At 37.3% G+C, this 12,679-nt stretch overlaps 1 protein-coding gene across 6 annotated transcripts in view; it reads left to right on the forward strand.

The window, feature by feature from the left end:
- Window positions 1–12,679, forward strand: part of LOC128227140 (E3 ubiquitin-protein ligase MYCBP2-like) — a 76,682-nt gene that overhangs the window by 34,926 nt on the left and 29,077 nt on the right. For all 6 annotated transcript variants that reach the window (XM_052937380.1, XM_052937384.1, XM_052937381.1 and 3 more), the window contains 17 exons: window positions 1,410–1,544; window positions 1,938–2,118; window positions 3,063–3,255; window positions 4,048–4,160; window positions 4,516–4,677; window positions 5,018–5,251; window positions 5,690–5,881; window positions 6,178–6,381; window positions 6,619–6,756; window positions 7,023–7,204; window positions 7,654–7,894; window positions 8,246–8,434; window positions 8,640–8,880; window positions 9,299–9,417; window positions 10,058–10,201; window positions 10,842–11,014; window positions 12,476–12,620. In XM_052937380.1, the coding sequence (XP_052793340.1) occupies window positions 1,410–1,544; window positions 1,938–2,118; window positions 3,063–3,255; window positions 4,048–4,160; window positions 4,516–4,677; window positions 5,018–5,251; window positions 5,690–5,881; window positions 6,178–6,381; window positions 6,619–6,756; window positions 7,023–7,204; window positions 7,654–7,894; window positions 8,246–8,434; window positions 8,640–8,880; window positions 9,299–9,417; window positions 10,058–10,201; window positions 10,842–11,014; window positions 12,476–12,620 (2,986 nt within the window). The remainder of the gene's footprint in view (window positions 1–1,409; window positions 1,545–1,937; window positions 2,119–3,062; window positions 3,256–4,047; window positions 4,161–4,515; window positions 4,678–5,017; window positions 5,252–5,689; window positions 5,882–6,177; window positions 6,382–6,618; window positions 6,757–7,022; window positions 7,205–7,653; window positions 7,895–8,245; window positions 8,435–8,639; window positions 8,881–9,298; window positions 9,418–10,057; window positions 10,202–10,841; window positions 11,015–12,475; window positions 12,621–12,679) is intronic.

Raw genomic sequence — 12,679 nt, forward strand, 5'->3', positions numbered from 1 at the left:
TGTGTATAGAGGGGTTAGTTACTTTGATTCATTTTGCAAAGAAGTTGAGATGTTTTGCTTGAGGAGTAGAATGAGGCAAGGATATCACTTTTGATTAAACTTTTGTATCAGTGTATTTGGTAGGGGTTGCAGGATTTAACCCTGAAATAAGGATTCAGAGCTTTCAAGTTCAAATTTTGTACAGTGGAAACTCACTAAACCGGACAAGGTCCGGACTGGGCAAAATTTCCGGTTTAGTGAGGATTTGATGTACGGAGTAAGTTTACTCAAAATGTTAATTGAGTTAACCTTTGAAGGGAAGTTGAAAACTGGAATAAAATGAAAACACATAAAGACAACATTTATTTTACATCAAGTAACTTGAAATAATGCATAGAATATACATGTATATTCATTAATATATCAATGTGCATGTCTTTGTAACATTACAGATACAGTTTATATCATTGTATCTTTACGTTTCTAGTGTGATACATAATGTTCAGTCAAGGTAATTCTTCTTACATTACTGAAAGAAAGTGTCCAGTGTCGTCTGTGATTGATAGTTTAATTAAAGCACCACTCTAATTTGATTCAATCATAGAAGTCTTTAGATAAAACAACCCTCCAAAATGATCACTTAATAACCGTTTCTAGTTCTTTATTTTCTGCAACTAACAAATTAATGTTTCAATCAATTTTCTTTTCACAAGTTCGATTATGGCGTGGCAGTCAATCCACAGCGCAATCATCATTATCGAGTTAACACAACATCATAGGTGCAATATTTAACAACGCACCGGCTGTCAAAACAAAGTGACACGCGATTCGCGAATTTCAAATACACAAAATCGTTTTGACATGTTTAAACAAATATACGTCCGGTTTTGTGAGGTAAAATTAAGTTGACAACGAACAAATTTTTTTTATTTTTTGTCTGGTATCCGGAATTCTGAGGTTCTGGTTTTGTAGGGATTATTTTACATTGAAAATAGAAGGGGAAAATCGGGACTCTGAAAAAAGTCCGGTATCCCGAGGATTCCGGTTTTGTGGAGATCCGGTTTAGTGAGTTTCCACTGTACATTCATTGAGCTAGTTCATTGCTGAATATTTATATTTTAAACTAGCAAGAATGGAATTAAATAGATGTAACTTTCCACAATTTCAAGTGTTTCTCTATTAAGCTCCTTAGCCCTGCAATTGGCCCGAAATCTCTCATTCTCAAAATCATTTTCAAAATTGGGGGTTTGGATTTGTTATCCTTCTTTATTTTGATGAGCATGTTCGGAATGCTATAGACTAGTCAAGGATGTAATATATAGCGTTAATGTAACACTGGCAAAACAGAAATTTATTAGCAAGATTAAACTAACATTTTTTCTCCTCAATATCAATATGACAACCCCTCAATATGACATAACCTTTTCCAGAGAGAAGTACCCTATGTTGTTTGATGAGCCGTTGCTGATCCAGGCCAACAGTTGGTACGTTGCCCTGGCTAAGATCTCCGGGCCTAGCAGTGACTGTGGGTCAAACGGACAGTACACCGTCACCACTGAGGACCAGTATGTATCCTAATCTATGTCCTCTGACCTAAATAATCCTAATATATATTTAGCAGGACAAGTTAAATGCATATCATAGTCAGTTGTATGATGTGTGCATGACATAATTTAGCATATATGTGCTATTTCTTAGACTATCAAATGAACAGCTACTTAATGAAAATGTTTGAATGCATTTTACTGTGAAAACAGCTAGCAGTATTTTTTCCACTTTTTGTGAATGGGGTCAGGCATTATTTTTAGGATTGTAAATTTGGGGTCCAATTTTCTTGAAAAAAAATATACTTTTGGGATTGTGGATTCAGTCGAAATAACACCCAATGGCAAGTATATTCTAAAATATCTTAACAACAAAATCCAAGGTAGGGGAAACATAATGTGATCTTTATCCAGGGTGGTGTTCAAGTTCAAAGGATCCAAGAAGTCCAACAATGGTACAGATGTGAATGCTGGCCAGATTCCCCAGATGTTATACAGGCTTCCGTCCCGTGACAACACGACCGTTACCCGCAAGTCAGAGACAACGGAGAGTGCTCATGCACTTAGCCAGGAGTTCTCATGCTCTGTGTCTTCTGTGAGTGAATTACTTCATTATATAGTACTAATTTCCTACTTATAAGAGTTTTTATTTTTGAAGTTTTGAGAGTAAGCTTGTATAAGCTTTTATCTTTGTAAAAACAAATTCAACAGCCAATCAAGTATATTGTGCTGTCTTTTAAGACTATCAGTGTGATTTTAAACCTGGTTTCATGCATAGTAATGGAGAAAATTACTATGACAACCCATGTAGCATTTCATCGAGCACATTGAAAATCATTATGATTTCTTATTACAGGTTAAAGAGAGTTATTGTTAGAGTGTAATTTTCTCCACTTATATGGCAGAAATCTTGATGTAAAAATAATGTCTGCAATAAGTCTGCTAAATTGCAACTTCTGAAGATAAACAAAAAACTATGAAACCAAAAAGGATGCAAGATGTGCTTCTTATATGACAGTGAAAACACTAACGTCAGCATCATGCACACATATAAGCGCACTGTCGATGAGCATTTTGCTAGCATTTGAATTGCACCAAAATATAAATGTTATTATCTGCTTTTATTGTGTTTACTCATTGCTATGTCGATGGAATATAAGAGTTCAGTAAAACAGTTCAGCAGCGGATGAAATAATGAAAGTTGCAAAATGTGTTTCTGCTACCACATAGGCATTCCCTTTGTATATGGTGGTGCAGGTTTGTTTAATGTACAAAATAAAATCAATATTTTCACATATGGATAGTTATAACAAGGCTGGCGATCATACTGTTGGACTTTATGACATATTATCATTTTAATGCAAATTGCTCCATGAATGGATGGATATATGGTGTTTGTGAAAGGCTTCCTATTATTTATACAATCCATCTTAAACTTTTAGGAATATTCTACAATTCTGCCTTGTTTATCATTTCTTCTCAAAATAAATCTTACTTTTACCTTTTATCCTACCTTTTTAATTTTCCTCTGATTTCCAGGAGAGTTTTGAGGCCATACTAAAGCTGTTGGATTGGGCCTGGAATACTTTCCACTCGATAGCGTCAGACCTTGACACATCACGGGGCCCGTCCCACCTCGGGGCTGTCACAGACCTCCAGAAACTTGTGTACATCTCACGGGCATGTCTACGACTTTTGAAGATGTTTATCACTGAGATTTACCCTGATGGAAGTAAGGGAGTCCTTCACTTTATTAGTTTTGATGAAAGTAGTATTACTGAATGAAACATTTTCCATTTCACTGACTTGAGACTATTTGACTTTAACTAATATAGGTGAGAACTGTGGATCAGGCCAATATGAATCCAGTGCTAGATTTTCATCCAATTTTTTTTTTTAAATTGGGGGTGACAATTTATCTTCCTTAGATGACTGTTTCACCATTGAAAATGTGTTCATGCTCTTTCTTATTGCATATATCAGTCATTGAAATAAGACTTTTGATGAACAAGTCCGAATTTTTATACTATTGCTTGGCATCAAATATCTAACAAGCCCTGCTATATAAAATTCTGAATTTGAGCAAGCCCGGAAGATATTTTACCAGTGCAGGGCTTGCGGGCTTGTGTTAATTTCGACCACTGATATATGTGTTTCTAGATTAGTCACGAATACGATTACAACGATTCTCTTCTTGTTACATGTGAATATTATACATCAACACCATAGGTATAAATAAAAGCCATTCCCGGACAGAACCGGACCAATATGCAAATACAAACCTCAGTTCAACATATTTATTTTGAGTCAATCAAACTTAAGGGGCGGCGAAAAAAGATTTGTCCAGTGGGGATAAAATCTAGCAATTTATTTATATAAGTATGTGTTTTGTGCTGTTTGGCTGTGTGGCATTTAAATACAGGTTATAACGGCTTGTCAAACAGTCTTTGTATCAGAAATTGAACATTGAATACACTGGGTATACAAAGAAGAAATTACAAATTATTCTTGCTTTCCTCTCTAGCGCTGATAAAACGGTTAATGTCAGAGACACACAGACTGGCTGAGTGTGTAGGCAGTGCCCAGGATCTGCTTCGGAGGATTCTCGCAGAGGAGTTCAGCACTGGGAAGTTCAAGGTAGTCTACAGTGATTGATTATATTTGCCTATAGATGCCACTATAGTTTAGATGTTCTGAAAGTGAGCCATCTCCTCAGCATGCAAAAAGACCAAATGTAAAGACATTGCTGCATGACAATTGTACCCAAACCAGTAATTACAACAAAAGTTATTACTCAGCAAAAAAACAATTTAGTTAATATAAAATCTGTTTCATAAAAACTTGTTTGGCTAATTTTAAGCTACTAATTCATGATGAAAGGTTGAATCCTTAAGCCAGATGACATGTTCATATTTTTGGTAGCATGAAAGATTTTGCATATGCAAGATATCTTATTACTAAGACATTTAAAGTTTGTCCTTTTCCACCCCAGGTGTTTGTCCAGGAGCCCCCTGGCCAGCAGATCTCGGCCATGTATGTGAACGACATCTTGAGTGAATGTCACCTGACCTTCCGACAGTGTTTCCACGCCTTCTACCCGACTGGATCTCTCAAGTGGCTCTGTCTCTGTGACCTGCTTCAACATCTAGAACCTGTGAGTAGTTAGGTGTTTAATTGGAAGAAATGCATCTACATTATATATTTGCAGTCATAAAGGCCTTGAATTGTTTTCCTCCAAAGAAATGTAAGTTCATCATGTAACAACATCTGTATTACATGCATAAATGAATGGTTGTCTATGGTTTCTATTATGTAAGCCATGTGCCTTTCAGTCATCAAACTGACGCACATTATTCTGACCAACAGTGCTATCATTATGTGACACACACTAGTTTGGTATCCAGATCAGTTCTTGTTTGACCAACAGTGCTATCATTATGTGACACACCCTAGTTTTGTATCCAGATCAGTTCTTGTTTTATTTCCTCACACAGAGTATGTCCAATGCTGGTGGATATGGTCGTCTGCTTGCTGCCATCATGGAAGCCATGTGCCACCCCACTATCAAACTGACAGGGATCATGCCCATCAACTGTGAGCCTCAGACAGAGGAGATTCTCCGTAAACAATCTACAGTTATGATGGACGATAATACAAACAGTGCAGCACGCCTGGCGGACATACACCGCTTCCCGCTACTAGTTGATCACATGACCATGAGGATTGGAGTGAGTGATTGTTGAATTTTGTTGATGTTACAGACTAAGTTTATTTCATCTTTTAGCCCATGAGTTGTTTGATCTATATGAAGAATGCTATTTCATTCCTTGCAGTATTTTTTATATGTTACGATAAGAGCATCTCTAAGCCAGAAGTTTAAGAAAAGAATGTTTCTACACTATTTCTTACAGAAAGCAAATAAGGATTAAACAATGCATTTGTACAGCTTGAATATTATTCATCTCAACAAAAGTAGGGTCTTAAATAACTGTGCTGCTCCTGAAACTAAATTATTGTCCTAATATTTGAATGTTCTGTTTTTTACACATGTCCAACCTTGGTTACAGCCACATCTCATTCAATGAGGTATTGGATCAGTCTTAGTTCAGCTGTTGATAACTGTATCCTACAACGTATGTCAACAACTCCTTTTTTTCTTCTTTCAGATGTCCCACCTTGGTCACAGCCACATCTCATTCAAGGAGGTCTTGGACCGTCTACTGATGATCGTCTCCTACCCTGTACGCCAACAACTTTTAGAGGACACAGCCATCTACCCAGCTGTCCTCATTGCCAACACTTGCTCTCTCCTTGCTACCATCATTAGCGAACTGGCAGCCACTGCTACAGGACTGGAGGTAGCATTCCTTCAAATAGTGTCACTGATTTCTTAATCCTACTTTACTAGTGTCATTGCAAACAGTGACATATGTCTTTACATGGGAAATGGTACCTTTTTGTGTTATAAATGTAATAATACTGAAGATTTGGTTAAGAAGTTACTATTTGTTTGTACTATTCTTGCATGGATTTTTACGTACATTCACAAGATGTGTTGACAATGGATGCACAATGTATCCCCATTTTCTATTTCCCAACCCCAAATGTCAATACAGTTATTTCTTGCATACTCCTTCTTTCTTGCTTATACTAGACTGATGCAACCTCAAACACCCGCCCCTTACTGGTGACCCCAAACAGGTTTACTCGCACCAGCCAGACAGCTTATTGGAACACAGGAAATGGCTCACCAGACGCCATAGAACTGATGGTGGACAAGCCTGGCATTGTGATTGCTGGCATCTGTCTGTATGGTGGGGATGGTGCATATAACTATGAGCTTGAGCTTCTGGATGAGGTTTTTGAATGTTTTATTAATTGATTCTTAAATATCAAGGCCTCCCCTATAATGATACAAACTAAAACCTTTGTCTTTAATTTTATCTTTTTTAACTGTTCTGAATTTGTATGATTTGAACAATAAGACAGGCATTATCATTTATCTTTTCTTTAGAAGTTAAGAGAAAATAGTAAACTAGCAACTGTTAAATTAATGCTTAAATTTCCTTCTCAACAACTTGTTGGTTTTTGATAGCAAAGCAGTGGTGCCCAGAATGACCCGAACCATGCCCAACGCTGGCACAGTATTGAGATTGTGAAGGGGACGTATGGGCCGGAAGACTGTGTGAATGATATTGCTGAGATCAAGTTTGAAAAACCCATACCAATTAGGGTAAGGGCAGTACATTGTGGGTTTTTTCTGTAAAACATTCATTTATAAAAACAATTGCCAGGTCTTCGAAATGTGCGAAATGTTTTTAAATTAGGAATGCATTTATTCAAAAATTATATAGTTGATTTTTCAGAACTCTGAAGTTTGTCATGTTTTCTATGCCTTTGTTTTTTTGTCTACAACTACTGACAGAGACAATTTTACTGCATCTTATAACACGAGATACTGATTTCGTAATGATTTAATCTCCTGACATATTTCTGCAGGAGTGTACCAAGTATGCTCTACGTCTGCGCAACCATGGGCAACAGAGGACATTCAATGGTGATGGAGGTATCAGCAAGGTCAAGTGTCCTGATGGAACGACCTTCACCTTTACTGCCTGTTCCCTTAGCAACAATGGAACCAACCACATGAGAGGACAGATCCCACAGATACTGTATTACAGGTAAAACTGGAGCGCTTGTTTAAATATTATTAACATTGTTGACATTTAGTTTGGTTTTAATATTTGCGTCTTAAAGCAAATTGATCAGGTTGCAAATTTATAATCTAGTGAAATATGATTTCACTGACGCGAGTCTATGTTCAAATACCACAAGAAAGGACATCACAAAATTAAAACAATCAGCTCAATTGTCCTGAAATGTGTATCTTCTTGGCTTAAACTTGTGGACTTTTGTTCATACCAAAACCGTACTAATGACTTAGTAAGTTTAAAGTAAAGTTAAACATCTGAGAAAGACTGATCAGCAACTTAATTTTCTTCGTTTTACTGGTTGGAATTAATCTGGTTCATATGCCTTTAAAATTGTTGATACTCCTGGCTGTTAAAAATGAATAATCAGTGTGATATTGTATGTTCACTCCAAGGAACTGACCTTTATTTGTGTTCAGTGCCCCACAAGAAGGGGAGCACCATCACCAGAGCAGCAAGAACCTGGCAGAGCTTCAGGCTCGTAAGAACGCCATTGACATTGTAAGTGCCATCTGCCGTACCGCCACCGACCTGCTTCACCGGGCAGGATCAGTGAATCCAGCCATGGTCAAGGAGACCCTGGCCAATGCCCAGCTGTTCAAGTCACTGTTGCCACTGTGTATTGCCTACATAGGACCTGTTGCCTCCCAAGACCCCAGGGTAATATATTCATGTAAATTTATTCATTGTTTGCATTTTGTCACTCCAAATTTTACATTCCATGTGCTTTGTAGAAAACTGTTTTTGAGTGTGACTATAATATTAATATGTAAGGTTTTCACAATTAATACCAAAATCTTTTGTGGTGACATGGTGTTTCTTATTCACCATGACACATTCTGTAGAATCAAACAGGAAAGTTTAACATAAAAGTCTGTTTCAAGATCAAACTATCAGCTGAAGAACTTTTTTAAAAAACATCCTCACAACATAATCAAACACTGAAAGATAAACACTTCAGATCAGTAAATTTGTGACTCAATGTAGATATATTCCCTTCTTTCCCCACAGGGAGCAGTGCAAGTTATAAGCCTAGTGCAAGAGGTTTTGCCAGCCTTATCGGGCCTTGTTAACCACGTGTTCCCTGCCCCACCGAAACCTGAGACAGGAGATACGTCTAACGGGATGACCGGGGCCCAGCATTATGCTATACTCGAGAGTGACCACCCCTATAAGCCTGCTACAGTTGCCAACTACAAGGTTCACTTAAGCTTTAGTCATAAAGCCATTAGTTTGCTAATAGTTATATTCTATTAATGGGAAGCCGTGACAAATACAAAGCAACACGGCTATACATTTACCTTTGCTAAGAAACAAAGTTGTGTATCTTGAAGAAATCCTTGATTTAAGTGTCAGAAGATCACAAAGTATTATTTTATATCCATGACATGTCTTCTTTACCCAGGTAACATTCCCAGAATCTGTCCTCTGGATGGTGCTGGAATTTGACCCCCAGTGTGGGACGGCACAGTCAGAGGATACCCTTCAGTTGTTTGTACCTGGTTACCAGAAGGGGGACTCTGGGGAGGGGGTTGGGCCAATCATCACTGGAGACGACCAGGACACGCCCAAAACTGCATACTGGCCAATACTGAGGAAGTTCCATGGAACAAGGGACTGGCCTAAACACTCAGTTATCATACCTGGTAGGATGTTTTCTAATTATTTTTTTTTACTTTAAGTAAATATTGTTTTCATGAAAGTACATGTAAATTCTGGGAAACATTTTCATCCTTATGGTGCAGTTTTAATGAGGTTTCTTACAGTTATCAAAATGATAACACAGTTGTCTTATTTCGCATTAATCTGGAAAAAAAATTTAAAATCTGTCTTTAAAAAAGCAGAAATGTGCTAAGATTATGAAAAAACAATTTAGGCATCAAACGAGTGGCTAATGTCCTTAAACATCATGGAGATTGGATTTTTTGACAAGTTACTCCTAGAATTATATATCCAAATTTAAAGATTTTAGTGATAAAACTTCCTTATATGGGGACGAATTCTCATACCAAAAATAACAAATAAAAAGGCTTGACAAATAAATAGTGTTTTTCCTCTTCCTAGGCAATGCGGTGATATTCTCCCTGGAGACAGCCTCAGACTATGTGAAGGATGAGAAAGCCTGTTTCTTTGGCTTCAAGTGCTTCCTCGTTGGATATGAATGGAAAAATAACATGGATGATGTAAGTAGTCCAATAAAGCTTATTAAAGATTAAATCTAATCAGAAATTATTTATGAAACAAGCTTTATAATGATCCTCACCTTTATGCCAATTCAATTTCTGTCCTCATTGCAATTGTTAAGCAAATGTATCAAGACCTGAGTTACATGTACTGTGTGTGTGTGCTAGTTATATGGCAATTTACTGGTAGCTGCCTACATTACCACTGAAATTCCATAGTCCATGCTAAGGATTTATTCCAGTTGGATCATAGGCTGAGTTACATGGGCTGAATGTGCTATATCCGACTTATTCTTAAAGGCAGGGATGTGATTTGTCCGCGGATTCACGGAATTCCGCGGATCTAAGGGCCCAAGGGACCCCCCGCCCCCCCCAAAAAAAGCTGATTTAAAAAGTTAATAGAGTGCTTTTGGTTGTAAGTGTTAATGTTCCATTTTGCTTCAAATTTGAAGTCAGAAGAACTTTCAAAAAATCTTCTAAAAAGCCAGTTTTTCTTATACGGCAGTGTGCTTTTGACCCCAAAAGTACCCCCAAGAACCCATGGCCGAAATGGTTTCAGCCCTCCAGTTGCCAGGTCAATCACGTCCCTGTAAAGGGTTTCTCTTAACATTGGCTGTAGTGACAAGTAAACTTCTTGCAGGTGTTAGTAAAGCTAGAGCAGGAGTTGAGCTACCTGGGTGGAATGTGTTCAAGCTCTCTGATGAGGAGGGACATGTTGTTACCGGCAGTAACCACAGAGGAACTGGAGGAGGATATGGACATCCTGGAGGAGGGTGCACAAATGGTAGGCAGGACTTATTTTATGTAGATGATTGTCAAATATGTGCAGTGGTTAGCTTGCTTGCCTCTCACCTATTCAACCCAGGTTTGATTCCTGGCCGAACAAGTTGGTTGTTGTATCTAGGGCCAATGAGAATGATTATTTAAATGTTGTAATAACTTGTTTCTCAGTCATTGTAAAAAAAATAAGTTGAAAATGATGTGTAGATCAGCTAATTGATGGGCAAGGCTTAAATGTTAAATCCCTGCTATATTCTTTTTGACCCCAATAAATTGAGAAGAGCTTTTAGAGGACATAATTATACATCCTTAAATGGGTTGCACACATGGTAGTCGAGGCTTATGAGTAGGCAGTGCTTATCAACAGATGTTTCAATGTTCAACCTTATTGAAAGAAAACATATAATTTGATGTTTTTGACTTTATTATAATTTTATTATAGGAGAAATGTGAAAAATTGTCAGCCTATCTAATTTATTTTTAAAACATTTTAAGAACATTGACATATGAACAATTTTAGTCCATTAAAGTATAAAGAAAGGTTTGATTATGTTGTTATTACAATATTTGCAACAACATTTAGGTCTTTCTTTTTGAGAAAAATCATATCCATAATCCTGATTTATGATTATCTTTTCCAACAGGTGTTTGGAATGCATTCAGGCCTCCTGGGGAAAGGCTTTGCCTTGTCCCGACCCCCAACAATCATGCAGGCTCTGGAAGGAAATCTACCCTTCTGTTGGCAGAGCAATGAGAGATCTTTCCTCAAGGACTTTATAACATGTACCACAGGGACTAGTGGATGTAGGCTTGCCAGGTACAGATTTCATTCTTGGGCTTAAATTTTAGTTTTTTGGTTACAGCCATAAGTCATTGTATGTTTGACTTAAAGGTGTACTGTATTATATCATGTATAGGACGCTAGCATAGATAGGACGCAGGCAAAAAAATAGTTGAAAAAAAAAAACGGGTAAAAACCCTTAATATAAAAGATAGGACGCAGTGGAAAAATGTCAAAATCGGAGCCGAAAAATTAAAGTATTTATAACTTATATTGAAGTAAAAAAAAAAATGCATATAGGCATATTTTGATAACTGTATTGTGTATTTCGATAATTATCGTCTTATTTCGGTAATTTAGCATTTTGGTAATTTAGTGTACACAACAATGATATAAGTCTTGACATTTTGAGAACATTCACGCATATTATAAGACTTATACAAATGCTGTAATAGTCCCGACACACGCCTTCTGACTGCCAGTCAACCGTTGCAATAGTTCCGACATGCCTTCTGAATGACAGTCAACCGTTGCAACCGTTGCAAAACTGTGTATTGTCAAAACTGATGATTGTTTTGATAAGGCTTGTCGCTGCGCAGAATAAAGCATGTCAGGCATAATTAATGCGTGTCGGTAATTATCCTTGCAAGCGGAAGGCACGACAGGTAAAGTTCTATTGATGTTTTCTAATGACAGACAGCGGGTGTTTTTCACACCTTCGCACATTTGAAAAGATTTGATAGTGACAATAATACTACTTTGCGTTATGCACATTTCTTTATTATTTTTTTAAAACTAGCATACAACAAAATGTTTTGTAAAATATCGAAACATAAAAATCATGAACAACGATTAATTGATATTTACCTCCTTTCCCGATTTTCCGTTGCCGTTATAACTCAATCCAGTTAAATGCTGACTCACGTCAAGTTTTTGTGAGTAGCGTCCCTTTTGTAAAAAAGTAAACACTCATGTTTGTTTTCAATTTATTTCTCAATAAATCATTTTAAAGTAAACATTCAATATAGTGTTAACTTGCGTGATTTTACCTATGTCAGTTGTTCTCTTCGGTGACGCAGTACAGATACTTACTATTACTGCGTTCTTCCCCGGTCCGATATTTTCGACCTGAAATGGACTTGGAAAAAAACAGATGAAATTCTAATAGCATAGAAAGGACGCAGGCAATTTTTAAGACGAGAATTGGGGGTAAAAAAGTGCGTCCTATGCATGATATAATACGGTAGTCACAGACTGTACGCTTTCAAATTCAGAAACAGAAACAAATATCTTTTTTTCCAAAAAAAAAAAATTCCCAAGGTATTGTCACTGGCTTCGTGGCATCATAGGTGCCAATGGCTTTGAAGACAAAACTGTTGGTCTTTCTTGTGAAACGTGAAACAAATACTCATTTTATGTGCCTGGTAAAGAAGAAAAAAATTATTGTTTGCATCTGTTAATGCTCAGTGTCTTAATCATATGTCTATGTTGATTCAGATGGCTGCAGCCCGACTCGTATGTGGATCCCCGTCAGTGTTGCCTGCAGTGTTGTGAGGAGGAGCTCAAGTGTAGCTGGCCCAATATCATCACTGTTCTCACACGAGACCAGTACGGGCAACAGGTCTTCGCTCCAAACCTCAAGGTACAGATTATTATCATCATCCTAATCATCATCCTCATCTTCATCAGCCTCATCGTCAT

This window comes from Mya arenaria, chromosome 3 (assembly GCF_026914265.1).
Source record: "Mya arenaria isolate MELC-2E11 chromosome 3, ASM2691426v1".
Lineage (NCBI taxonomy): Eukaryota > Metazoa > Mollusca > Bivalvia > Myida > Myidae > Mya > Mya arenaria.